General features: G+C 45.2%; 1 protein-coding gene across 9 annotated transcripts in view; it reads left to right on the top strand.

Moving 5' to 3' along the window:
- Positions 1 to 27,771, top strand: part of LOC147456678 (uncharacterized) — a 109,744-nt gene that overhangs the window by 51,646 nt on the left and 30,327 nt on the right. For 6 of the 9 annotated variants that reach the window (XM_086515103.1, XM_086515102.1, XM_086515105.1 and 3 more), the window contains 5 exons: positions 7,268 to 7,329; positions 7,436 to 7,491; positions 7,663 to 7,734; positions 7,837 to 7,902; positions 8,035 to 8,099. In XM_086515103.1, coding sequence (XP_086371229.1) covers positions 7,268 to 7,329; positions 7,436 to 7,491; positions 7,663 to 7,734; positions 7,837 to 7,902; positions 8,035 to 8,099 — 321 coding nt within the window. Of the gene's footprint in view, positions 1 to 7,244; positions 7,330 to 7,435; positions 7,492 to 7,662; positions 7,735 to 7,836; positions 7,903 to 8,034; positions 8,100 to 27,771 lie in introns of all 9 variants that reach the window. The other 3 variants (XM_086515107.1, XM_086515108.1, XM_086515109.1) reach the window with 1 other exon arrangement.

Raw genomic sequence — 27,771 nt, 5'->3', positions numbered from 1 at the left:
CAGCCACAACAATGGATGAGCGTCTCATTTGACTAGTAATCTCAGTTACACCCAGAACATTTTATATCAGGAACTCCTATGCCAAAAAGAAAAATTGGAATCCCGATTCCCATTGGGTCCCCAAAAGTGCATAATTACATTTTTTCAACAATCAATAGTTAGGGTTCATAAAGGAGTGACAGGTGTGGCGCTAGCATTTTTCTAGTTTTCACGTTGTATCTTAACCCATGTAAAATATTGTTTTTGCTTAAACTGTTTCCTTAGGTGTCTATGTGAGAGGGTATAACCAGCAAGCACCTTTTCGCTGGCTTCACCTAATTGATGAACCTTAAAAGTTTTTAGTTTTTAAATTTATAGTTTTTATTTAATCTCAGAATGTCTTGGAAATAAATTTCTGTGAGACTTCTGAGTACTGTATGGATTAGGAGGGCTGGATTTTAACAAATTTACTTTCTAGCCATAAAAGAGGCTTGTTATTTTATCAAGCCAAAATTGGACGAGCATTTGAGCAATGATGGAAGAAATAATTGCTAACAGGGTTAACTATGGTAGTGATTCACCCAACGAGTGGAGAGGTTATTGTATCAATCGGACAAATATTTGAGCAATGATGGAAGATTTGCTTTGCTGGTAGGATATTTTCAGCCTTTTCGTGATGTTTTGTTGCGCCACTTGAGGAACTCCCACGATCTTTGGCTGGTTCGGACTTCGAGGCAAGCACTTTTCGAATCAATTCTTGATTGCGCAGTTCTCTTTGAGCCTCACACTCGACCTCCAAGGCCACTCTTTGAGCTTCACGCTCGGCCTCCAAGGCCGCGCTTTGAGCTTCCCGTTCCGTCTTTCTTTGTGCTTTTCTTTCTTTTCGTTCATTGCACTCGCGTTCTAAAGCAATGTGATTTGCCTCTTGTTGTGCCAACGCAATTCGATTCGCCTCTTGTTGTGCCAGCGCAAGGCGAATTGCTTCGCGATTGGCTTCTTGTTGTTGGGCCATCATGTTCATGCGAGTCTCTTCTTGTTTGGCCATCATGTCCATCATCTGCTTGACCATTGCCTCCATAGGGTTTGGTACACTTTGTGGCGTAGATGGCGAAGGGGGAGGGTCGGAAAAATCTCTTGGTGGGAAAAATTCTTCGTCGCCTCTCTCATGCTCATTACCTGTATGCGATGTATACATTCTGCTTCGGGTGACGACCATGCATTATGATCTTTGGTTCTTAAGTCCACGAGGGACTTGGGTTCTTGAGGGTCTTGGGTTCTTGGGTATTGGAGGGTCTTGAGGTTCTTGAGGTTTTCTTTCGCTTACAAACCGTGTTGGAGAAGAATCTTCTCTTCACCCGAGTTCTACTCTTTCCCGCGGGCGCACACCTTGGCGGCCTTGCGCTCACACCAAGGTTGCTTTTTCCCACCTCACGTCGATTGGCCAGCCGTTAAGTACACGGTCCGCTCTCAATGAGTGAAAAGAGACACAAGGGGAGGCTGGACAAGCCCTTCTTTCTTGGGATTCCTGTCACTCTTCAAAAACACGATTAGGAATGGATACACCCAAGCGAACTTGGGTTCGTGCGACCTCAACAAGCAAAAAAAAAAAAATGTGGTTCTTTCCTTGAGTGATATAGAACAGTGCCAAAGCTCTCATACCAATGTAAGGTGCAGCGGAATGAATGTTTGCGCTTTGCTCAAGATGAGTGCTCCGAACTGTGCTCAAGGTTCCTTTTGTTCTTATGGAAGGGAGAGCCTTCCGTTCTTAATGAGAGAATGCTATGATCACAAACAAAGTGAATGGACACTGTGCGTGCAAGTGTATGAGACTGAGAGATAGAGAGAGAAGAGAGATACGACACCAGAGACGTTGTAAAACCCTCCTCCGAAGGCCCCACTCTCGTCGGCGAGAGTGGTTTACTATTGATTGCACAAACTGGTACAAACGGTATGCATGAGACTGATGCAAGTGTAGGCTATGTTGACGACTACGACGGGGATGGCGAGGCCGACACTAGGGCTGAAATCTGCAATCTTTCTACTGCTGTCCAAAAACGCTATGGGCTGAAATCTGCGGTTAGTTGTAAAATGCTGATTTTGGGGCTGTTTTTTGTGGGTCTTTAACGCTGAAAATCTGCAGATTTGGGGCTGAAAACTGAGGTTTCTTTAGGTTGAAAACTGATGGTCTTTCTGGGCTAAATCTGCTACTTTTTAGGGCTGAAATTGCAGGCTCTTCATGGCTGAAAAACGCTGCTCATACCTGCTGAAAACGCTAGGCCAGAACTGATGTCGATGATGGCTTTTACTAACGCTAGGGCTGAGTTATTCTGGCGGTGAAGATCTGATGCAAAAACGCCAGGATGGGACTTGCTTGGCGATGGTTGCTGATGCAAACGCTAGGGCAAGGGTCTGATGAAGAAAACGCTAGCATGGGGGGAATCTCTGCTTGGAAGAAAAGTCCATCAAGGGGTCTTGCTGAGAAGTTGCCTGCTAAGCTTGGCTCCTGTTGCCTCTTCTGCCAAATAGTGCTAGCTCTAGTTTGCTTATATACAAACTTAGCAAAATTGCCCTACCTACTTTCCAACAAAACTCACTTAAAAATAATAAGTGAAAAATGTCAAAAATAGGTAAAATAGGCTAAATGCATTGGAAAGTTCCCCTGAAGGATTCTGATGGGAATGCTTATGATCATGCTATGTGCAACCAGAGGATATGCATCTACACCAAGTGATTGGGCATGCACGGTCTGCGAACAGACTCACAAAAGTGCCAGAGCACTACTAAATCTAGACTGACTGGACTGACTGAACCCTTGTCGTGCTGTAGCTTGTTCACGGACACATAGGGTTGGATGTGTCACGTGACAACTGCAACCATGTGCCAAGGTTCTCTCAAATAGCCTTCCAAAACAAAGTCGTGAATTGGGGATCTTTGTCGGAGACTATTGTCTCAGGCATGCCATATAATTAAAATATCTGGGCAATGAACAATCTCACTAAATGGTCCGTCTTGATTGTTTTCTTCACTGGAACGAAATGAGCTTGCTTGCTAAATCTGTCAATAACAGACCAGATGCCATCGTGCGCCTCTGTGTCTACAGGAGATAAAAAATGAAATCCATTGCAATACTTTCCCAGGGCGGGTGGGAATCAGTAAAGGCTGTAACCATCCTTGTACTTTATGCCTGTCAAACTTGACCTTTTGGCACACCAAGCAATTGCATACAAAGTCGTCCAGATCCTTCTTGAGTTTCGGCCAAAAGAAGTAAACACCTTTCAAGGCGGTGTCAATGCCGCGGTGACCCGTAAAAGGGGGACAATGGCACTCTGTCAAAACCTTTTCCCTCAACGGCTGTGTAACGCACAACATTGTTTTCCTCATCAAGTAGCCATCCCATATGGAATATCCAGCTACTACCTCCCCATTCTGTATTCGAGTGAATACATCCAAAAAAATTGGATTTGTGGCGTACTGATCAACCATGTCCTCGAAGCTTCTATGATGAATTCCCAAAAAGTCTATGATGAACATTCATCAAATCGGGCCAATCACGTATAGTCCCAAAAAGTGGATCTCCGGCAAGAAAAATTCACTCCTTTTGGCATTGATAACTAATTTGTGATCTCGCAATGCTTGAAAGAGCTGAAGCAGATGGTGTCTATGTTCTGCCTCATGCTTGGAGAAGACTACATCAAAAGTGCCAACAAACAATCTGTACTCTATGAAAATCCTATCCACGTTCGGTTAAAAGTCGCTGGAGCATTAGTAAGGCCAAAAGGCATCACAAAAAATTCATATAAACCGAAGCTCGTCCGAAAGGCTGTCTTGTAGACATCTCCTGCCGCAATTCTGACTTGATGATATCCGCTTTTTAAATCAATCCTGCTGAAACAAGAGGATCCCTGTAGTCGGTCAAGAATATCATGGATCCTTGGAATCGAGAATCTGTTCTTGATGGTGATTTTATTGAGAGCTCTGTAATCAATGCACATTCTCCAAGATCCGTCTTTGTTTAAAACCAACAATACCGGAGGGCAGTAGGGTGAAGTACTCAGCTCGATAAACCCTTTTCCAAAAGGTCTTTCACCTGCTTCATAGATCTCTTCATTTTGGGCTCGGCTAACGCTGTAAGGTAGCCGGTTCGGTGATGTGCTTCCAGGTATCAGATCAATGGTATGATCCTCAGGTTGAGATGGTGGCAACTCGCCTGGTAGGCCCTCAGAGAAGCAATCGGCATGAATGTGAAGGAAATCTTGGCGTTCTTTATCAAGTTCAGACATGTTCGTTCTGTGTTCATCATTTAACTCTTTCAAGTAGATCGAGTAAACGAAGAGAGTGGATTTTATTAATTTGGAAATGGCCGAAGCCAATACAATAGGGACAGACTCGCCCTTCAGTTTTACATCAAGTACAATTTTTCGGCCCTTTTCATTTGTCAAACTCGCTTTCTTTGCCCAATAATCGACCACGGCGTTGTTCTTATGGTACCAAGGGACTTCTAGGAGGACATCACAACCTTCCAAGGGTATTATATGTAAAAGTCATCGTGCCCCAAATACCCCTGACAATGCAACCAAAGTTTGTCCATGACAGGTGTAATGGCTATGTCCCATCCAGGTGCCGCTAGAACTGCCTCTGTTGGTGGTCCCATCCTATTGGGTGTAATCTCGATCCGCGTCGCCAATTCGGGTGAAATGAAGTTGGCCTTGGCTCCTCCATTGAAGAAAATCAAGGCTTCTTGATCTTTCACTTTGCCCCGAGCTCGGCAAAGTTCTGTACTTTCATCAATCAGGCTTGGGTCAGTACCCATGCAATCTGGAACCAATCTTGCTTTCATCTTGACTTTTCTGCCATGTTCCTCTGCTGCTCTCAAACTCTCTGGCTTGTCTTCATGTTGTTCTTGCTGTGCCTTTTTGGGGCACTTTGCGGAGAAGTGCCCATGTTTCCTGCATCCAAAACACTTCCCTTCCTTGATGTAATTGGCTCTCTCTCGGAGAGTGAGCCGGTGTAGTGTATCCTTGTATTTCTTTTCTTGGGAACTCTTTCTCTTTCTACTTTCATTGTGAGAGGTTTGTTGGGTTCTCTAAGCAAGATCTCATCAGTGGGGTAAGTCAAATTTCCCGAATGTATTGCAAAACCCCGTTCCTCATGACCCATCAATTCTTGAATAGAATTCAACTTTTGTTCCAGGCAGTAGTCTCGGATCTCTCTAGGGATCCGCAACAAAACAGCTCAATCTCTTCCTTAAAGGAGATCTTAAATGAAGAGGTTGGTAGAAAAGAGTTCCAAAATCTCTCTCAATAAGCGTCCAAAGAATCTCCCTTGGTCATCCGAAGATGATTCCAAGCGGTTCGTATATCTCGTTCGTACTTCCGAGTCAGCCAAGAAGAAATAAAGAGCCTTTTGAATATCAACCATTTGATTGGACCTTCCTTCCTCAAAAGAAGAGTGGACCACCATGTTCGAGCATTTCCTTTGAAGAAAGATGTAGCCCTCCTAATCTTGGAGTGCTCTGAGTAATGCCCTCCAGAGAAGGCTATGTCAAACTGCTGAATGAGGGCCAAAGCCCTCGGAGCATCTCGGAACCCAGAAAAGGATTCAAATTTAATCCATTGTCCACCTTCTTTGAATTCTTTTACTTTCTTGCTTTTGTCTTCGAGAAAGTCATATTGGTTGGCTCCGTAAAAATGCTTCTTCTTTGCATAAAACATGTGGTAATCGAAGTCCGAACTGTCAGAGGATGACTCCTCTGTAGAATTGTCAGAAATTGGGCAAAATCTGGGTTTCTTTGTCTTTTTATTTCCCTTTCCGAAGCTTTGCTTTTTGCTTTCCCTTTTCCTTTTTTGTCCTTCTCGCTCGAATCAGAAGAGCTAGAAGATCTGTCAGAAGAAGAAGAAGAAGAAGAAGAATTGGGTAGTCCTTCAAATCGTACATGCTTCTTCTGATTTCTTGCCGATGCAAAAGAAGATTGACGACCCAAATAACCCAGGAAGTCAATTCCCTTCTTGTGCTTTTTCTCTTGCTTTTTAGATTGGTTGTTTGCGTCCAAAAGTCGATTGATCTGTGTCTGAACCACCTCTTGTAATTCTTGCTATGTAAACATCCTCGGAGAAGGAGGTTTCTTGATTGCCAGTTTGATGGGTGGTTTTGTGGCTTTCTGCTATTGGGTGTGCACTTGTGCGTTGGATTGCTGACAAAAATTTTGCAAACTGCGGATCCTTCGCAAATTTAATCATTTGCTTTGTGCACTCCTCAACCTGTTGTCGACGTTCCATCTCTTCAAGTTCGTACTGAGTAGGCAGAGGTGGCCCGTACTCTTCCTCCATTTGTTCATCAAAATCTTCTTCGTGATCTCCTCCCGCATTAGCAGATGCAGAAGAAGTCCACTGATTCTTGTTCGAATCCATAAGTGTCAGGAGAAAAGGATCCGATTTCCCCGTAGAACAGAAATTGGCCTCGCTCTGATACCACTGTAACAAACTTGGACACCCCAAGTCAAGATTCTACCGCTACACAATAGAGATTCACTTCAAAACAGTTCACAAAGACGACATGGTCTGGCGTAGTTCTGTGCTAAGAGATATTGGCCCCAAAGACTGGCGTCCCTTTCGGTATTTCTTTTTATATTAATCTGTGTGCAAAGTACAAAGAGAGCCCGTGGGTGCTCACTCTCAGACTCTGTCCAGATGCTCTAAGAAGTGAGCCCCAAGAGAGCTAATTATTGTTACAAGGGATGCCGAAAAGCAGAGCCCCAAAAATCTCAAAATCAAAAGCTTATTAACTCAGAAGGAAATATCCCCAAAAGCTTCTCAACGTAATTTCTGGAAATCCGTACAGCTATTAGGGCAAAAAGCGGAACGTCCGTACTATTGTCCGTACAGCCTGCCACGTCAGCATGTCACCACGTTTTCTGGCAGGGTTACCGTTGGCCTGCTGTCAGCCTGTCGGCGCATTTCACAGGATCCCGCCACGTCATCAGTTTATGACAATAAGCTTCATTGAATGTTCACAATGGCTCTAGCATTTGTTGCCAGAGGATTCATCACGTGTCTTAGATTTGCCAAGTACCTTCCCATTCACATGTTCTATGTGTGAATCTCCTCTTACGATCCTCATATTTCACACAGCTAGTATGGATGTTAACATCAGGTCGACTGTTAAAATCAGCATCCGTTATAGATGCCTTTGGCACTCGGCCATGGTTACTGATGAATTAAGATAGATAAAGCATGCGAATTTCAGATGCAAACTAACTGAGTATGTAGGTTGTCGTTTTGCTCATATGCAGATTGTTGAACGTTTTAAAGGCAGAGAATGATCGTGACCTCTACCTTGTCTTTGAATACATGGGTAGGTCGCCTCTCCGTTTTAATTCATCAGAGCAATTATTTTTAGTGGTTGTGATTTCATAAGAGACTCATGACTGAGAATTTAGACCTGCTCGATTCTCTTGCAGAGACAGATTTGCATGCAGTTATCAGGGCTAACATACTGGAAGAAGTTCACAAACAGGTTACTTTTGCTTTATGGCATCAAGTGCATCCCATGACAGCCTTCTTTTTTGTACTTCAATGAAGATCTTATTAAGGACGTGCAAAGACGATTCTTGGTTTGTTTTGTGTTTTCTGATGATCACATGTACTAAGAGACCATTTTCATAAATTTTGTATACCTTCTGGACAGTTTATCATGTACCAATTATTCAAGTCATTGAAGTATTTGCATTCAGCCGAGCTGCTACATCGAGATATCAAAGTAATATTGTAGAAGCATGAGAGGAATTTTGCCAGAATCTTCAATTGCAGGTGCGGAGCTTACTTTGTGATGTTATTCACAAATTTCTGTTTGCTGTTGCAGCCAAGCAATCTGTTGCTAGATTCTGACTGCCAAGTAAAACTAGCTGACTTTGGGCTAGCACGATCTGTAAGCCCTTGCAATTTGTCTGTGTTTGGTAAACTTTTTTGCATTACTTGGATGGGCCCTTGTGGTCATTTTGTCCTAAAAGCTTAACCAGAGACTTTAATTTCTCTTGACTTGCCACTTGGTGGACTGCAGATAGCACAACTAAAGGATGACTCTGGCCAGAGTCCTATCTTGACAGACTATGTTGCAACGCGCTGGTAAGTATCTTTTTCCTTTCAAGGAGGCTGAACAGATAGCACAAACGCTAATGGTAGTTTTCTTTAATGAAGGTATGTTGCTGGGTGGGTGAGTCTAAATTCCTGCAATGGGCTGCGGAAGGTGCATTTTGATACACACATGCATATATGTAGGACATTATTTTGTATGTGGCAGATCAAGACATCTAGCACCTGAATGTACACGGCATCTGGGATCTCCAAGTATAGACAATGTACAGGTGTCCGGGAGAGGTAAGAGACTCTATCAGAGTCTATAGGTACATGTAGCGAAAAGTCAGATGCACGGAGGAGGAAAGCAAAGAAAAGAAGATGCAAGTGACGGAGGATGCTCCTTGGATTGCAGAGGGTTATAAACTCAGGACCATGCTGTTGAGGTTCCATCTCCAGATACTTGAAATTCCACCTCGGCAGCTATACCACTAGCTTCTCCAGAGCTTGATAAGGCTTCTGAGAGATTCCTCTTGCTGTACAAAAGTATTTGCCTCTTGGATTTGATGCAAATATATAAGCAGAAGGAGAGATTGAAAACCAAGGAATAGTTTTGGTGTTCCCGATGCTTCTATAGTGCACTGGCCTGCCACGTAGCAGCTGTTCGTCTGCACGCCCAGCTTACTTGCCAGTGCGCTCCTGTGCTGCGTGATGGAGGCTGCCATTTCTCTGCAGTCCGGTTGTGCACGCTGCTGTCCAGCAGTGGATGTGGCTGTCCGTCTTCTCCATCTTAGCCATTGGTAGCTCTCTTTCTTCTGCAGCACGGCGGTAGGGGCCTCTTGTTTGGTGTTTTCCTTTTGTTTTGCTGTTGCTTGCTGCATGCTGGTCGTGTGTGTGTGTGTGTGTGTGTGTGTGTGAGAGAGAGAGAGAGAGAGAGAGAGAGAGAGAGAGAGAGAGAGAGAGAGAGAGATGAATGAAATGAAATGTTATATTAATGTCTTCAGAAGGCCAAAATGACCTATGAGACCAAAAAGTTACAATGCGGTGAATCTGCTACAATGTTTGAGTACCGAAAATGAAAAGAAAAGGTACTAAAAAGGGAACTGTGTATGATACGAGCAAGGGAGGGGTGAAAGTAGTGAATGATGGCTAATATGACAATGTGGGTATGTGTGTGGTACAAGATCAGCAAGGTGAATAGTCCTCAAAAACTCACAGGCGATCCATCATCGCGGATTTCATCAATCTCTTCCATGGTAAGTAGTTTGACCGGGCTGTGTGCATGTCGGGCCAAAGTGACCCGGATCCTCTGTTGCAGTCTCCGACGGTATTGTGTAGTCCTCCGCCGTCTTGGGCATCTGGATCTCCCAAGTTTGGTCGTTGATCAACGTGCCTCTGGTATAAGGAGAATGTGAGCTCTGCTGTGGTAGCTGCTCCTCTTGCCGCCTAGTGTCCGCTTTAAAGAAGTTTGTGATCGGTCTCTGAGATTGGCTAGTCTCTCCTCTCATCAGGCTCTCTCTGTGTCTGCACATCTCGAGCAAAAACAGTCGCAGACATCTCTGATGCTCATATCCCATGACTCTAGAAAGTGGTCCAAAGCCCTCCCTGAACAGGCAGTGAAAGCGACCTTGTATCTCATAGTAAACTGGGCAGTGGCATGTGTAGTGCAACTCTGTCTCCGGCTCCATGTGACATAGGGGACACGTGCTGGTCTCTGTTGGTACTCCGCTGTATCTGTGTGGTTTGTATCCATGTTCTCCTAGTATCCAGCTGAATCAAATCCCGATGTATGAGTCTATTGGTCTCTGTCCGTGTGAGAGATAGGGAGGGTGCATCCAAGGAGTACTGGAACGGAGGCAGTCTATCCATGCTAAAGCCATGTGACTGAAACCATGAAGTCATCTGCCCATACCTGCATGTTGTGTCCCCTTCTTGTAGCGCTAGCTGTTGAGATGACTCAAGGGCTAGCCGAGCATATCTGTCTCTAGGGAGGTCCCATAAATTATACATGAAGGATATTGATATATTAAGGGCCTGACCACGAGAGGGGGGGCAGCTAGCTTGGCTCAAATAATCTTATGTGGCACTGAGGCTTTAGCTCGAATCATCCGAGAGATCATAGAGACTAGAGGCCCCTCCATACATCTCCAACCATCAGTGCTACCAGATCTGCCATGGTGGTCCACCAAGGGTCCCCAAATCTGAACCCCATAAGGCATAGCTGAAGCCACTAGAGTGTCGAAAAACCACAGCTTTATTCGAGGTTCCTAAAACTGAACCTGCAAACACATCTTCTCCAATCCTCCCAAGGTTGCATAAGCTCTCGTCAATCTAGTTTCTGCTGCTCTCCTCAATGAAAACACTTGTCCACTGAAGACTACCCCAAGATAGGTGTATGCATCTCTATACACCACCGTCTCTTGGCTATGTGTAAAAGTGGGTGCTGACCTCCTGACCTTGTATCCCTTACGGGGAGTCAAAATTCAACACAATATCATTAGCATATAACAATAGTGGGATCCATGTCCTTGCCAATTGTGCTCCTCTATCACCATCCCTCTCAATGCAGTTAGCAACCTCATCCACATACATGACAAATAGTGTAGGAGTTGCGAGCAGCCCTGTTTCACCCCAATAGTGGAGTGAACCAAATCAGAAATCCCCTCTGGAGTACGCACATGCCTCACTACTGACTTGTATAGAGCCATAATCCCCCAAATCAACTCTTTGGGTACCTCCATCTCGTGCAGTCTGCACATCAATCTAGCTCTGGGCACTATATTGAAGGCTTTGCGGAAATCCACAAAGCAATTATAGAGCCATATCCCACGTGATCTCCCCTCCTCAATAATGGCTCTGAGTGTCAGAATATGATCAAGAGTAGAGAAACCTCTCTCGAAACCCGCTTGTCTTGCTACGCGTACACCCCCTCTCTGCCCATCTACTTAACTGCAAATGAATTAGAGAGAGAGAGAGATTTGATTTGATTTGATTTGGTATTAACGTCCGCGGGGGGCCAGAAATGACCCATGGGACCTCAAAGTGATACATAGTCTCCCCTCACGGGAGTGTATGGTGTGTGTTGTTCTCTTTTTGTGTTCCTATGAGTGTCTTGTGATGCTCAAGTATGCATGTGAGGTATGTTCCGAGAGCTGTAGGGGAGGGGTCTCTCTTGGATAATAGATCCGCAAAGGTAGAACAACCGCTTAGGAGTGGTTGAAAATTAGCCCGGATGTGAGCATATTTTGGGCATTCCAATGTCACATGTGCTTCATCTTCGGGAGCTTGCATTGTACATGATGTGCATATCCGTTTAGAAGCATTAATTTTCAGCCAGCCCTCTGTTTCTATTTTGAGCATATGTGACCTTGTGCGCATCAAAGAAATGGCTCTTCGTGCCATGTGGGGCATGGGTGTTCGTATGTGGGCCTGGGTTTCCATTGGGTTTGTTTTATAGCCTGCCCAATACTTTGTATTGACATGCTTGTAGTAGTATTTAAATTTCGAGCGGTGTTGTGTTGTCTTCCACTTGGTGTGGAGGCTATTTAGTAATGCAATGTCAAAATTCAGTATGTATTCTCCCTCCTTGCCCTCCTCAATAAGCATGTCCACATATGCCTCTACATTCATTCCATTTAGCGAACCATTTCTTAATGTCCTGTATGAGGCTCGATGACAGAAATTTGCTTTTCTTTGTCTTTTGTGGCGCACATCCCATTTCCCATGCAATGCGGGGGATTTGAGTAGTACGCATCGCTTTGACCTTCATGATATACGTGTACATTCTTTTCAATGCTTTCATTTCTAGTGGTCTCTTGCCTTTCTCCAAGAGTAGCACGGAGTATGGTATCGTCTTTTTGACCCCCATGTGTCTACATAGAAACTTTTTCAATTTCATTCCATGTGTGGGCTGAAATGCTTGCTCCCCAGATTTCCACTCCGTAGAGGATGGTTGCACCACGCATGTCTCAAAAATGGTCGCTTTTATCTCCCATCTTTTTATGCTCCCTTGTGTGCACATGTTTTCAAATTGATAGTACTTGGCATGGCCGATGTCAATTCTATTATGTGCGCATTGTCCCCAAGCATAGTTGCACGGAATGTCAATCCCCGAGTACTTGAAACTGTCGACTTTCTCAATTTGTTTCCCTTGATACATGAGGGGGGCGTTGATATCCAACTTACGAGTCTTTACAATCATGAACTTTTTTTCGTTTACATTGATTGATAGACCCACATTTTCACAAAAAGCATGTAAAGCATCGACCAATTTCTGTAGAGCTGTAATGTCATGGGCAAAAAGAGCCACATCGTCTGCATAGATGAGCATGAGAAGTGTAAGCATCCCAATGGCTGGTTCATCCCCTTCTAGTTGAGGGAGGAAGCTTTCTATTTGATCAATGCACAATCCAAAAAGAGTAGGGGAGAGAGGGCATCCTTGTTTGACCCCCATGTTGCTTGAGAAAGCTTTGGACAGCCCTTCGTGCGTTTTTAGTTGACATATGACTCTGTCATAGAGATGTGCTACCGCACTCTTGAGATGCATCGGTACTTCTATGCATTCCATCCTTTTCCATATACCCATTCTCGGGACCGCGTCAAAGGCTTTGGTGAAATCTACAAAGCAATAGTATAATGTTTTTCCCTTTAGCCGACTCTCTTCCATTAATACCCTGAGTGAAACAAGGTGATCAATGGTGCTATGTTTTGGTCGGAAACCTGCTTGTTCTTTTGCTCGTTTTCCATTTGTCTCCGCCCATGTGCTTATGCTTTGTTCTAAGATGCTTCCCAAAAGCTTTGTCATGCAAGATCCTACCATAATGGTACGGTAGTTGGTAGGCCGATTTACATCCCCTTTTTTGTAAAGTGCTTTGATCCAGTTTTTTTGCCAATCCTCGGGCAGCCCTTGAACAATGGCTTGGTTTAGCATTCTATGTATCCACTCTCTGGCTCTCATACCTGACCATTTAAGCATTTCTAAGTTCAAGTGTAGTATGTCCGGAGCTTTCCCATTTGCAAGTTTCTGTATGCCTTTTTTAACCATTTCAAAATCAAAGTGGTCTTGGGCATGGAGATCGGTTTGCATGTGTGGCATTTCTTCCGCATTATTATGTACATATAGTTGTTCCACATACATGCACATGTCATCTGGGCTTATGTCCCCCATAATATCATGTCTTCGTCCTTTTATTTTCAGCCATTCCTTTTTGGGATTTTTCTTGAAGCTGGCTATGGCTTGTGTCTCTGTGCGTAGCTCATAGTTTCTTCTTTTCCGCCTCTTGAGATTTGTGTAGTCTTTTGATAGAGTTTCCCCTTCCGTGTTCGTCGTTGACAGTGCCCGCAATTGTTTTTTTACATACTTACACTCTTCATCAAACCATGTGTTATGCGGTAGCCCTTTAACATGATTTCCTCGCCGATGCGTTTTTCCCATTGTTTGTTCCACGGCGTCACATAGAGCTTGTTTGAAAATTGGCCATGCTTGTTCAATGTGTGATGGCATGTGGGATCTATTATCTCATTATGTTCAAGCATTGGAGGTGTTATGAGATCCACCATTTGCATTTGCGCATGTGCTATGCGGGCATTCATGTCCCCAATAAGCATAATCATCCCTTCTTGTGCATAGGCATGGGTATCGGCATACAGATCCTCAAAAGGGTAATTCTTCTCTACATTGATGGCACCATAGAATGGTGACTCTCTATGGGGGATGTAGCACCCGGCAATGAACATAGGTTTAGGTTTTGTGTCAAACTTGATCCATATGTACCGGTTATGAGCATCTGTCTTGCAAATTGTGATCATTTTTCTGAGTTCCTCTCGGCATATCACCGCGACTCCTCCTTGTCCCCTCATTTTTGTACATGGCATCCGCAGGGAGTGTGTGACATATCTTCAATGTGTGGTATTCTACATGCATCGTGTTCCCATGTTTCCAATAAAAAGAGAAAGTCGGCTTGTGGTAGGACTTCCGTTAATCCTTCTCCTTTATGCCACGGGAAGCCTCTGCAATTCCAACTTGTCACGTGTAGTTCCGTGAACCCATGGGTCTCACACTCTTTTTCCCCTTTCGTGTCCGCTTGGGCTGTTTTTTTGTTTATGCGAGCTTCGTATGCTTCACGTCTGGCCTTTTGTTGGTTCGGCGTTCTATCTTCACTAATGTATAGTGAGCTATCCTTTAAGTAGATGCGGGCGTTTTGGAGGATAATAGCCCTCTTGCGGGCATCCAGAAGTGTGCACACAAGTGCCCGATTTTCTTCGGGTTTCTTCTTGCCTACTCGATGTGCTCCATATAACACCACATCATGCATTCCGAAGTTAGCGGAGATCATTTCCGTGATGTCGGTGTTCAAGGTAATGACCTTCTTGTCACCAGCCAGTGGCAATTCCATTTTTGTTTATTTTCTCTTTCTTTGGGGAATTTCGTTTGTTTTACCTTTTGGAAAGACCCCTCTGGAAATCTAACTGCACTGCATTGCATAGCCAGTGTGGAACTGTTCAGAGAGAGTCCAAGCTTGAGGGCTAAAGAGCACTAAGGTTGGACAAGGACTATGGTTAGCCAAAGTGGCCAATGACCCCACTTTGGCTACATAGGCTACATTTCAGTTCTTGGTGTGGCTGCAGTGTACAAAGAGGGTCAGATGACCTAGAAGAATGTAATGGCAAAAACTCCTAAATTTTAGGGACTGATATTTTTGGACGGCAAAATGTCTTCGCGTCATTACGTGTAGTTTCACACGGGGATCATTTTGTTACTCTGTGGCGAAGTCAACAGAGGCTGCAGGTGAGATATTTTTAGACCCGAGGGTCTAAAGCGGGAAAATGCACAAATGAGTGACACTTGGCACTCTGAGGCCAGTTTACTACTTAAAGAGAAGGCAAAAACGTGATTTTCAGCTGTGAGCTCGTTTTTGAGTGCTGTCACAGGTTGAGAGCTTCAATGGAGTGCTTGCTTACCTCTTATGTACAGTGCGGTGCCAGGAGTGATGCTCTGCACGCTACGCACTGGCCTCTCTCTCCCGTATAGCAGTATGTTATGCCCCTCGAGTGGGCTTTTCAATTGACCAATATACAGTTGTGTGGGTTCATGCGTGATTGCCGAGGCAAGAGCCTCTTGCACAGGTACTGGATTAGCTAGTGGCTAATCCCCTGCAAGTACAGGTGAATTCGGAGAGGTTTCACGCCCGAAATCTTGTCCGATTCAAAGGGCAAGTAGCCCTACAGGTGTGGGAGCTCGAGGTCTTACTACAGATGCGACCAACATGCGAAACGGAGCCCAAAACAGGGAATTACAGCTTGCTGTGTATTTTTTCAGGTTTAGGGTTTTGGCCCTAAACGGACCCTAATACCCCGAGGAGGTTTGGGGATGCAAGGGACCGTTGTACAAGTGATCTGGCGCATTTTCAGGGCAGAAAACAGAGAATTCAGCGTGCTGCAGATTCTCGCCAGGTTTTGCAAAGTGTCCGTATGCGTCGGGAAAGTCATCTAATGCGTGGGATACTGACTGTGAAGGGTACTAGTACAGTTATGCTACCGAAATCGCGCCAGAACAGAAGAAATTCAGCCCAGATTGTGCGGGGCAGCTTGTAGGGAACCACAACTTTTATTCCCTCTTTTAAAGAATAAAGAAATACCGAAAGGGACGCCTATTTAGGGGCCAATCTGGTGTCTGACTCACATACAAATGCGTTCTAGCATCTGTATCCCATTCCTCTCTCTTGTGTCATTATAGAACAGGTAGAATAGACGACTAATAATGGGTGAAAGTTAAATCAAGGTTTGAAGTAAAGTCTACCGCCCTTTTTGAAGTTAACAGGCCGGTTACATTCTCGTTGTCGGATTCGGGGATGCCCCGTATCACGATGTTCATTTTTCTTTTCTCTTGTTCGGTGTATTCTTTTTCATCCTCATTAGCATACATGTCTCTGTTCATTGGGGAAGTCTGAGGCATTGGTGTGTTTTTCAATACATCTTTCCAAGAGCCCACATTTTCGGATACATTCATATGCGCAATCTTTTCATCATGTGTGGCTAGCGTGTCTTGCATTGTAGCCGCTTGCTTATCAAGAGCACCCTGGAGCTCATGCATCTTCTCCTCTTGATGATGGACTCGTAGGTCTTGCATTTGGAGCTTGTGTTCCAATTCTTGGTTTTTTAGAGCTAGGTTTTTGATTTCATCACTCTGCTTCATGATGGTGGTATGCATCGAGGAGATGAGTCCCCATATATCTTGTAGTGAGCATGGTGGCGTATTCCCTTCCATGATGTCCGGCTTCGGGGGGGTTGTTTGCTGTGTTGGTTTTGGTCCCATGGTGCGTGTAGGTGAGGACCTGACAGAGAAACCGCTTCTAGAAATTCGCAGGTTCACAGTGTCATTCATGTGGCCATGGTGTGCTGGTAGCCAATGTAGAGAGAGAGAGAGAGAGAGAGAGAGAGAGAGAGAGAGAGAGAGAGAGAGAGAGAGAGAGAGAGAGAGAGAGAGAGAGAGAGAGAGAGTGGGCAGCCCCAACAGGTGGCGCGATAGCCCGCAGCCCATGTGGGTTGTAGCTCGAGTAGGACCAGCCCAGTAGGGCAAGTGACCAGTGTCGCGACTAGGGGCTGGGCCTGCTTAGATTTGCGACAAGGGGCAAGTGGCAGAGAGAGAGAGAGAGAGAGAGAGAGAGAGAGAGAGAGAGAGAGAGAGAGAGAGAGAGAGAGAGAGAGAGAGAGAGAGAGAGAGAGAGAGAGAGAGAAATGAAATGTTATATTAACGTCTTCAAAAGGCCAAAGTGACCTATGAGACAAGAAAGTTACAATGCGGTGTATCTGATACAAAGTCAGATTAACAAAAGAAATTAAACTAGGATAACAAAATATAAATACTGCGGAATCCTAAACTAAGCTGATAGGTGTGAAAGGTGAAAGGCATGAAATGTGTGACTAAGCAGTACAATGTGTAGACAATATGGGAGGGAAGTAGAGATCCACCTTCATCTGCACTCTGGACGACGAACAAGTTTGGCTCGAATCCTTTGCTGTAGCCCCCTTCGAAACTGTGTAGCTCCTCTTCTCCATCGGGGTCGTCTAGATCTCCCTAGCTCCAATGCTCGGTCAATGAGAATGCTAGTAGTGCGGGCAGACCTCTCCACTGTTGGCTGCTCCTTTGTCTGTTCTTCTGGGTGTACATTATCTAGTGTAAGAAATCTGTGATCTGTCTCTGGGGTTGTCTCTCTCCAGCTCTCCTTAGTAAAGTTTCTCTATGCCTGTGTAACTCAAGTAGATATAGCCCAAGACATCTCTGATCCTCATAACTCATGACCCTAGATAGAGGCCCAAAACCTTCTCTGAATAGACAATGAAAACGGCCTCGTATCTTATAGTACACTGTGCAATGACATATGTAATGTACCTTTGTCTCTGGCTCTAGATGGCATAAGCGGCATATCCTGCTATCTACTGGTGTCCCTGTGAATCTGCCAGTCTCAATCTCGAGCTGATGTGAGGACGTGCGTATCTGTCCAATGGCACAACGCAAACCATGAGAAAGATGCGTGTCCATATAGCTAGGTCGAATCACAAACCCATCCCCCGTGAGGTGGAGAAGATGCTCTCTATAGAAAGCCATCTTTGTGCCCAACTCCTGTATCGGCTATCCATGTCCTCCTCGTGTCCAGCTGGATGAGATCCTGACGAACGAGTCTATTAGTCTCTACCCGCGTCAGAGACCTCAAGGGTGCCTGTACAGAGTATTGAAAAGGAGGCAAGTTGTCCATGTTGAAACCATGTGTCTGAAACCATGATGCATCTGTGCATACCAGCATGATGTATCCCCATTAAGAGCTAATTGTTTGGAGGACTCTAGAGCCACCCTGGCATATCTGTCTCTGGTAGTATCCCATAGACTGTGTACAAAGGAGAATGATCTGGTAAGCGCCTCAATCTCCATAGGGGGGGCAGCTAATTCCGCTCGAATGATATCATGCGGTACGGAAGCCTTGGCTCTAATCAGCCGAGAGATCATAGATACCAGGGGCTTCTCTATACGCCTCAAACCATCCTGGCCTATAGAAGGTCCCCAAACCTGCACCCCATATAACATAGTACAGGCAACCAAAGTATCAAAGAGCCATAGCTTTGTCCTAGGTTCTTGGAACTGAACCTGTGAACACATCCTCTCCATTCCTCCCAGAGCCGCACCAGCTCTAGTTAGTCTAGTCTCTGCTGCTCTTCTCAAAGAAAATCTCGGCCCATTAAAGACTACCCCTAGGTAAGTGTATGCATCTGTATACTCCACAATCTCCTGACCATATTTGAAAGTAGGTGCTGATCTCCTGACCCATTGCGGTGTGGTGTTAAACACCATAACCTTGGTTTTACCTAGGTTTACACACAATCCACTATCCTCTGCAAAACTGCGTAGTGCATCCAAATGTCGTTGCATACCTCCTGGTGAGTCAGATATCAGCACAATATCATCAGCATATAGCAACAATGGGATCCACGTCCCTTCCAATTGGGCACCCCTATCACCCTCTCTGTCAATGTAATCAGACACCTCATCAACATACATACCAAATAGAGTAGGAGACAATGGGCAGCCCTGTTTCACTCCAATAGTAGAGTGAACTAAATCAGATACCCCTTCCGGAGTGCGTACATGTCCCATCACTGATCTGTACAAAGCCATAATCCCCCAAATCACCTCTATGGGCACCCCCATCTCCTGTAGTCTGCGCATCAATCGAGCTCTTGGTACCATGTCAAATGCTTTGCGAAAATCCACAAAGCTACAATAGATCCGTCTCCCATGTGCTCTGCCCTCCTCAATGATGGCCCTGAGTGTCAGAATATGATCAAGAGTGGAGAAACCCCTCTTGAAGCCGGCTTGACCCTTTGCTCATACACCCTCGCCCTCTGCCCAATTACTCAAGTGTTGCTCCAGAATAGATGCATACAACCGTGCCAATGTGTGTCCAACCATAATAGTACGGTAGTTCCCAGGCTCTGTAGGGTCACCAGCCTTGAGGATGGGCACAATATTAGACAACCTCCAAGTCTCAGGTAACCCCTCACACATGGCACGATTGAACAACACTGCGAGAACCTCCATCAGCATATCCCTGGCATGTATAAAGTGCTCCGCTACTAGACCGTCGTGATCATATGCCTTCCCGGTCCTCATCCTGTCGATGGCCCTTTGTACCATCTCAGATGTAAAGAAAGTGCTCATAGCTGGGCAAGGCTTGGTAGGGTCTGGAAGGGGTTCCTGTCCAGGAACCGTATATAATGATGTCGCATATTGGCCCCACACATCAGGTGAAGTAATCACTGGGGGAGGGGAGTGCTCATGGAAGAGTCGCCATGCCTCTCCTGAGTCCCTACTCAAGAACATCTGATATAAGTCTCGCTCCATGTGAACTAGGTAAGCTCGCTTCTTCCGTCGCACAAGGCGTCGGAAAGCAATCCGAGATTTTCTATAGGTAATGACTCCTAAGATAAGATCCCTCTGAAGCTGGGCTCTCATCTCTCTACACTCCTCATCATACCAACTATTCTGGGGCATGCTCCCAAAATGTCGTCTCTTGCCTGGCTGAGTGTGTGGGTATGCCATTGATGCAGCCCCATGCAGTGTCTCAGTCAGTAGAGTGGTGCACTCCTCCACTGAGAGGCCTATACCATTTGTGCTAGCTGTGCCTTCCAATAGACGGTCCCAGATCTCCTCTGTATAAACGAAATCAGTCTCTGGTGTAAATGTATAGCGGGTGTGTGACCTACCTCTTGATGTTTGGGTTGTACTATACTGAAATTTAACGGACAGTGTCAAGAGAGCATGATCTACTGTTATGCCCACTGGCCTGACTCCCACTGTGAAATCTTGAATGCAGGGTACAAAGCTCGGTTGTGTCATAACATAATCCACTGTACTGGCCCCATGTTTGTGTGGGAAGCATGTGAGAGAGAGAGAGAGAGAGAGAGAGAGAGAGAGAGAGAGAGAGAGAGAGAGAGAGAGAGAGAGAGAGAGAGTAGTCGTGTATATCTGTTGCGTGGTAGCTTCTGAATGAAAGACATTGATCTAGCAAGAGCCTCCACTACAATTGGTGGTGCACTCATCTTAGTTGTAATAATCTCATGTGGCATTGAGGCTTTCACTTGAATCAACCTGTAGACCATGGATACAAGTGGTCTCTCCATGGATCTCCATCCATCATATGTACGCCCTGATCTACTATGATGGTCCTGGCTAGGCCCCCATATCTTCACTCCATATAGCATGGTGGAAGTGACCAAAGTGTCAAGTAGCCATAGCTTAGGGCGTGGCTCCGAAAACTGCACCTGTGAACATATCCTCTCTAGTCCTCCTAATGTTACATATCCCCTCGTCAATCTTGCCTCCACAACACCAAGGTATGTATAAGAGTTTACATTCTCTACTATCTCCCGTCCATATGTAAAACAAACTGAATAAAATTGAGAGAGAGACGATACGGCACGGCGAAGTTCGCGCCCAGAGAGATTGGCCCCAAAGACTGGCACCCCTTTCGGTATTTCTTTATTATTGATGCTTCACAAACTACAATGTCCAAGGGTCCTCAACTCTGCCAAGCTCTCATAGCTTCACATGGCTAGAGTGAGGCCCTGTCAATTAATTTATAGGCCCATGGCCTTCTAAAAGCAGTTACATGGAAAGCTGCAAGTCCAAAATCATCCTGGGCCCAAAAGCTGGCGCTAGCGACATCCAATGTAAATCACAAAAAATGCGTTGAGTGCCACATGAGCAGTCAACAGAAAACACGGAAGCTCTGTAGAGCGCTGCCACGTTAGCATTCTCATACGATTTAGGGCTCTTGCTTTATTTTTAAGGTTCTAGTGTCCCTTGGGCCCTATCGGACAGGACTTTATAAGTTGGAACAACGTTCCAACTTATTAGTGGAGTCTTTCATTTTTGGCCTTTTTGAATTGGTTATGCAAGTTGTTATAACTTTATCTGCATCTTTCACTAGGGTTTGGATCTCTCTCCGTCCAATTGGCCATGCCACGTCATCACTTTGAGACAACATAACCTCTTGAGAGTCTGAAATAAGCACAATATCATCGGCATAAAGCAATAGAGGTATCCATGTACCTGACAACTGTGCTCCTCTATCCCCTATAGCTTGAATATAGTCAGCAATCTCATCAATATTGTCACAAACTGTCGACATGTCAAGCCACTAAAGAACGGAGTCAAACCTAGAGATCTCGGCAGAGGGGCCTGAACCCTAGAAGCACTGGAGGAAGAGGTCCCACCAACTTATAGATCCTTGCCGACTGGGGGTTCCAAATAATAAAGTTTGTATCAACTTATGGACCCCGTCTAATAATGGGGCCCAAGGCACTAGAAGCAAAACCCACAAAAAGACCTAGCGTAAAAACGTGATGATGTGGCAGCTGTACGGACGCTCGAGATTCACACTGATGACGTGGCAGACTGTATAGACCTCCACAATTCGCGCTACTCGTTGTTGACGTGGGAAGTGTACCGATTGCTGTAATTTGCGGTGGCAGCTTTTCAGCGCCAGCTGTCACAAATCAGTGACGTGGCAGCCCGCAGGGGAGCAGCAGATACACACTCACACACCCTTTCTCTGGCCAGCTCCCGGAAATGGCGGAAATTCAGCGCTAGGGCTGACCTGGGATGCTGTACGGCAGCCCCTGCGATTCACGGAAGCTGTACGGAGTGACACATGGCTGACAGCATACGGAAAGCAAAGCTTTTGGCGAAGGCAGCTTGCGGCAATTTTTGCTTTATTTTCTGGCTACGCAGTTGGCAAGATAGAGAGAGAGAGCTTTTCAAATTTAAGCCCTTGCTTTATTTTAGCTCAAGAGAGCTTGTGAGAGAAAATTGAAAGTGCTTTATTGGACAGCTTTTAATTTTCAGCTTTTAATTTTCAGCTTTTGGGACTCTGCTTTTGGCATCCCTTGTAAATCTTTAAATGAGTAGTTTGGGCTCTCACTCCTTAAAGCATTTGGACAGGCAGAGTCTGAGAGTGAGTCCCGACTACTCGCTTGTACTTTGAGTTGTAGATTAATACAAAAAGAAATACCGAAAGGGGCGCCAATCTTTGGGGCCAATATCCCTAGGCATGGAACTCCGCCGAGCCAGTGTCGAATCAATTGTGAAATGTGAACTGTTTTGCAGTGATTTATTGTGGTGTCGCGGTAGATTCTTGACTTGGAGTGTCCAAGTCTGTTACAATGGTATCAAAGCACGGCCGATTTCTCTTCTACGGGAAATCCGATCCTTTTTACGCGGCACTTTTGGCTTCAGACAGAGATCAGTCGACGTCCTCTGCATCTAGAGGTGCTGGAAGAGATCACAACGAAGATTCACGCGAGGAGTACGGCCCGCCTCGCCCTACTCAGGCGGGAGCTCGAAGAGATGGAGCGTCGACGAGCTATCGGCGATGCAACAAAGATGATGCTTAATTTTGCGAAGGACCCAAAATTCGCAAAATATATGAGCCAGCAGACTTCTTTGGATGTGGTGCACTCACAGTGGCGGCAGACCACAGAACCACCCCTCAAACTGGCTCTCAAGAAACCTCCTACTCCCAGGATGTACATAGAGTAAGAATTAGAAGAGGAGAGCACGAATTGCTCAACTTTTTGACACGCAAAACAAAGCTAAAAAGCACAACAAAAAGCAGAAGAAAGGTGCTAACTTCCCGGGTTTTTTGGGTCGTCAAGGTAAAGTTTCACAATCTGATGAGTATCTGCTAGGTCCTCCTCCTCCATCCACTTCGCATTCAATGCAGAATAGTTCTTGAATTTAACCAAGAACCGCCTTCTCACTTTACCCTTATTCTTTCTGTCCTTATGTGCCAAAATCTGTTCAGGAACAAGGATCTCCTCGTTTTCTTCCACTTCAGGTTGCTCATGAGGCTCCCCATCTGTGGGAACATCACCTTTAAAAGGTTTCAAGAGAATCACATGAAATGCATTGTGAATCCTCCAAGTGTCCGGCAGTTTCAGTCGGATGGAGACATCATTTATCTTTTCAAAGCTCTGGAAAGGTCCGCAGTATCTCATACTAAGCTTTGGAAAAAGCCTCTCCTTTCTCTTTTTCTTTCTGAGGCATGTCTTTTCAAAACGTAAGAGCACCCAATCATCCTCCTTTAATTTCAAATCGCGACGATGACGATCTGCTGCCTTTTTCTGTCTTTCTTGAGATTTCTGCAAACTTGGCGGACCTTGGCAAAAGCAGTGTCCAAGTCGCACGTATACTCATCGGCTTCAAAAATCTTATCTTTCGTGCTTAGGAAGAGTGGAACTTTCGCAGCACCTTCGATAATCTCAAATGGTGCCTTCCTCGTCGAAGAGTGTATTGTGTTGTTGTAGGCAAATTCCACCAAAGGTAGATACTTTTCCCATTGAGTCTTCTGATCTGAGATGTAAGACTTCAATAAATCTAAAACCACTGAATTGGCAATCTCAGATTGCTCATTAGTCTGCGGGTGAAAAGATGACGAGAACTGCAACCGCGTGCCAATGTTCTCCCAAATTGCCTTCCAAAACAAACTCGTATATCTGGGGTTTGTGTCGGAGACAATCGTCTTAGGCATGGCATGTAATCTGAAAATCTGGGCCACAAACATTCTCGCTAAGTGATCCGTCTTCACTGTTTTCTTCTCTGGAATGAAATGAGCTTGCATGCTAAATCTGTCAATAACCGTCCAGATACCATCGTGACCACTCTGTGTTCTCGGGAGATCAAAATGAAATCCATTGCAATACTTTCCCAGGGGCGGGTGGGTATGGGCAAAGGTTGTAACAATCCCTGTGCTTTATGCCTATCAAACTTGACCTTCTGGCATACCAAGCAACTTACCACAAACTCCTCCACATCCTTCTTCAATCTCAGCCAAAGAAGTATCTCTCTACCCCTTTCAAGGTGGTAGCAATGTTGCGGTGACCCGTAAAAGGCGGACAGTGGCATTCGGTCATAACCTTTTCCCTCAACGGCTGTGTAACGCACAACATGGTTTTCCTCATCAAGTAGCCATCCTGAATAGAATATCCCGCTATTGTTTCCCCATCCCGTATCCGTGTGAAAATGTCTGCAAAATCTGTATCCGTGGCATACTGATCGACCATATCCTCGAAGCTCCTATGGTGTATCGCGGAAATAGCCAGAACCAACGGCTTCCGAGACAAAGCATCTGCCACCAAATTCTTCTGTCCCTGCACATGGACAATCTGGAACTGAAACTGTGACCATATATTCACCCACCGCATCTGATTTTCCGATAGCTGCTTCTGTGACAAGAAGTAGCCAAGAGGACATCACAACCTTCCAAGGGCATTATGTAGAAGTCGTCATGCCCCAAATGGCAAATACCCCTGACAAGAGGAATTGCCAAGAGGACATCACAACCTTCCAAGGGCATTATGTAGAAGTCCTCATGCCCCAAATGGCAAATACCCCTGACAATGCAACCGAAGTTTGCCAATGACAGGTGTAATGGCTTCGTCCCTGCCGGGTGCCGCTAGAACTGCCTTTGCTAGTGGTCCCATCCGATCTGGTGTGATCTCGAGCCGCGTCACCAATTCAGATGAAATGAAGTTGACCTTGGCTCCTCCATCAAAGAAGATCAGGGCTTTTTGGTCTTTCACTTTGCCCCAAGCTCGGCAAAGTTCTTTAGTCTCGTCCATCGTGCTGGGATCAACACGCAATCTGCAACTAGTTTTGTTTCATCTTTCCTTTTCTTCCATGGTCCTCAGCTGCTCTTGAACTCTCAAGCCTTTCATCGTCCTTGTCATTCTGTTCTTTCTGTGCCTTTTCAGGGCACTTCGCGGAGATATGCCCAGTTTTCCCGCATCCAAAGCACCTACCCTCCTTGATGTAGAGAGCTCTCTATCGAGGAGTGAGTTTGGGTCGTGTATCCTTTTCTTTCTTTTCCGGATTGCTCTTCCTCTTTCTACTTTCATTTATCGAAGTGTGTTCAGCTCTTTGCGTCATGATTTCATCTGTGGGGTAGGTCAAACTGCCCGAGTGAATGGCAAAACTCCGTTTCGCATGACTGATCAACTCCTGAATGGAAGCTTACTCTTGTTCTAAGCAGTGATCTCGAATCTCTGTAGGAAGACCCAAGGTGAACCGCTCAATCTGTTCCTTGAACGAGATCTTCTTAAATGAAGACGCGGGTAGAAAAGAGCTTCAGAATCTCTCGCAATAAGTGTCTACTGTATCCTTCTTGGTCATCCGACGATGGTTCCAAGCAGTTCGTATATCGCGTTCATACTCTCGAGTCAGCCATGAAGAAATAAAAGCCTTCTGAATTTCAACCATTTAATTGGCGTTGTCTTGTGTGAAAGAAGCGTGGACCACCAAGTTCCAGCATTCCCCTTAAAGTAAGAGGCAGCTCTCCGAATCTTAGAGTGCTCTGAGGAACGCCCTCCTGAGAAAGCTATGTCAAACTGCTGTATAAAAGACAAAGCCTTCAAAGCATTTCTATAACCAGAAAACGTGTCAAATTTAATTGACTGTCCACCTTCCTTAAACTCTTGGACTTTGTTGCTTTTATCTGCCAGAAAGTCATACTGCTTGGCTTTATAAAAATTCTTCTTCTTTGCATAAAAGCTGTTGTCATCAGAGTCCAAACTATCTGAAGACGAGTCCTCTGTATAACTGTCAATCACGGGGCGAGATTTAGGCTTCTTTGCCTTTTTCTTGCCCTTCCCGAAGCTTTGCTTTTTGCTTCGCTTTTTGCCTTTTTTGTCTTCTTCGCTCGAGTCAGATGAGCTACAAGAATTCTCAGAAGAAGAACAAGAAGAAGAAGAAGAACTGGATACTCCTTCAAATCGAACACGCTTCTTCTGCTTCCTTGCCGATTCAAAAGTAGACTGACGACCCAAATAACCCGATAAATCATCGCCTTTCTTCTGCTTTTTGTCGTGCTTTTTAGCTTTGTTTTGTGCGTCAAAAAGCTAAGAAATTCGAGCATCAACCACCTCTTCTAATTCTTGCTCTGTGTACATCCTAAGAGTAGGAGGTTTCTTGAGAGCCGGTTTGAGGGGTGGCTTTGTGGTCTGCCGCCATTGTGTGTGCACCTCATCGAAAGAGGTCTCGCTCCTATATTTTGCAAATTTTGGGTCCTTCGCAAAATTAAGCATCATCATTGTTGCATCGCCGATCAATCTTCGACACACCATCTCTTCGAGCTCCGCCTGAGTAGGCCGAGGTGGGCTGTACTCCTAGCGTGAATCTTCGTTGTGATCTCTTCCCGCATCTCCGGATGTAGAGGAAGTCGACCGATCTTTGCCTGAAGCCATAAGTGCCGCGGAAAAAGGATCGTATTTCCCGTAGAAGAGAAATCGGCTGTGCTTTGATACCACTGACAGACTTGGACACTCCAAGATGAGAATCTACCGCGACACCACAAATAATCACTTCAAAACAGTTCACAGTTCACAATTGATTCGACGCTGACCCAACAGAGTTTCGTGCCTAGAGATATTGGCCCCAAAGATTGGCGCCCGTTTCGGTATTTCTTTTTGTATTAATCTACAACTCAAAGGACAAGTAAGTCGTCGGGACTCACTCTCAGACTTTGCGTCGAGATGCTCTCAGAAGTGAGAGTCCAAAGACTAATTTAAAGAGTTTACAAGGGATGCCAAAGTAGAGCCCAAAAGCTGAAAATCCAAAGCCCTGTAAAAAATAAAGCAAGAGCTTTCTGTCTCTCACAAGCTCTCTCTCTCTCTCTCTCTCTCTCTCTCTCATGAGAGGAAATAAAGCAAAGAGTTTTCTCTCTCTCTCTCTCTCTCTCTTTCCAATTTGCGTAGAGCAAATAAAGCAAAAGCTGGCCCCAAAAATTGCCGTAAAAATCTTCTGCCACGTCAGCATTTCTCTGCAGGGGATTTTCTGCAGGACTGTTTTCACCCTAGGGGTAGTGTGTGTGTGTACTGTGTCCACCATGCCACGTCACTGGGTTGCGACAAAACAAGACAGCGCCATTTAAATGGTTGAAATTCAAAAGGCTTTTTATTTCTTTATGGTTGACTTGAGAGTATGAACGCGACATACGAACTACTTGGAACCATCTTCGGATGACCAAGAAGGATACAGTGGACGCTTATTGCAAGAGATTCTGGAGCTCTTTTCTAGCCGCCTCTTCATTTAAAGAAGATCTCGTTTAAAGAATAGATTGAGCGGTTTACCTTGGGACTTCCTACAGAGATCCGAGATCACTGCTTAAAACAAAAGTCAGCTTTCATTAAGGAGTTGATGAGTCATGCAAAACAGGGTTTTGCCATTCACTTAGGCAGTTTGACCTACCCCAAACATGAAATCATGACGCAAAGGGCCGAACAGACTTTTACAACTGAAAGTAGAAAGAGGAAGAGCGATTCAGAAAAGAAAGAAAAGGATGCATGACCCAAACTCACTCCTCGAGAGAGAGCTCTCTACATCAAGGAGGAGAAGTGCTTTGGATGGAAACTGGGCATATCTCCGCGAAGTGCCCTAAAAAGGCATAGAAAGAAGAGAACGACAAGGATGATGAGAGGCCTGAGAGTTCAAGAGCAGCTGAGGAATGTGGAAGAAAAAGCGAGATGAAAATAGGACTGTTTCCAGATTGCATGGGTACTGACCACAGCAAAGTACAGAACTTTGCCGAGCTTGGGGCAAAGTGAAAGAACAAGAAGCCGTGATCTTCTTTGATGGAGGAGCCAAGGCCAACTTCATTTCACCAGAATTGGCGGC

This window comes from Adiantum capillus-veneris, chromosome 6 (genome assembly GCF_014529385.1).
Source record: "Adiantum capillus-veneris isolate H3 chromosome 6, ASM1452938v2, whole genome shotgun sequence".
NCBI classification, from domain to species: domain Eukaryota; kingdom Viridiplantae; phylum Streptophyta; class Polypodiopsida; order Polypodiales; family Pteridaceae; genus Adiantum; species Adiantum capillus-veneris.
The sequence above is the reverse complement of the archived record's forward strand: the minus strand, read 5'-3'. Positions and strand labels throughout refer to the sequence as shown.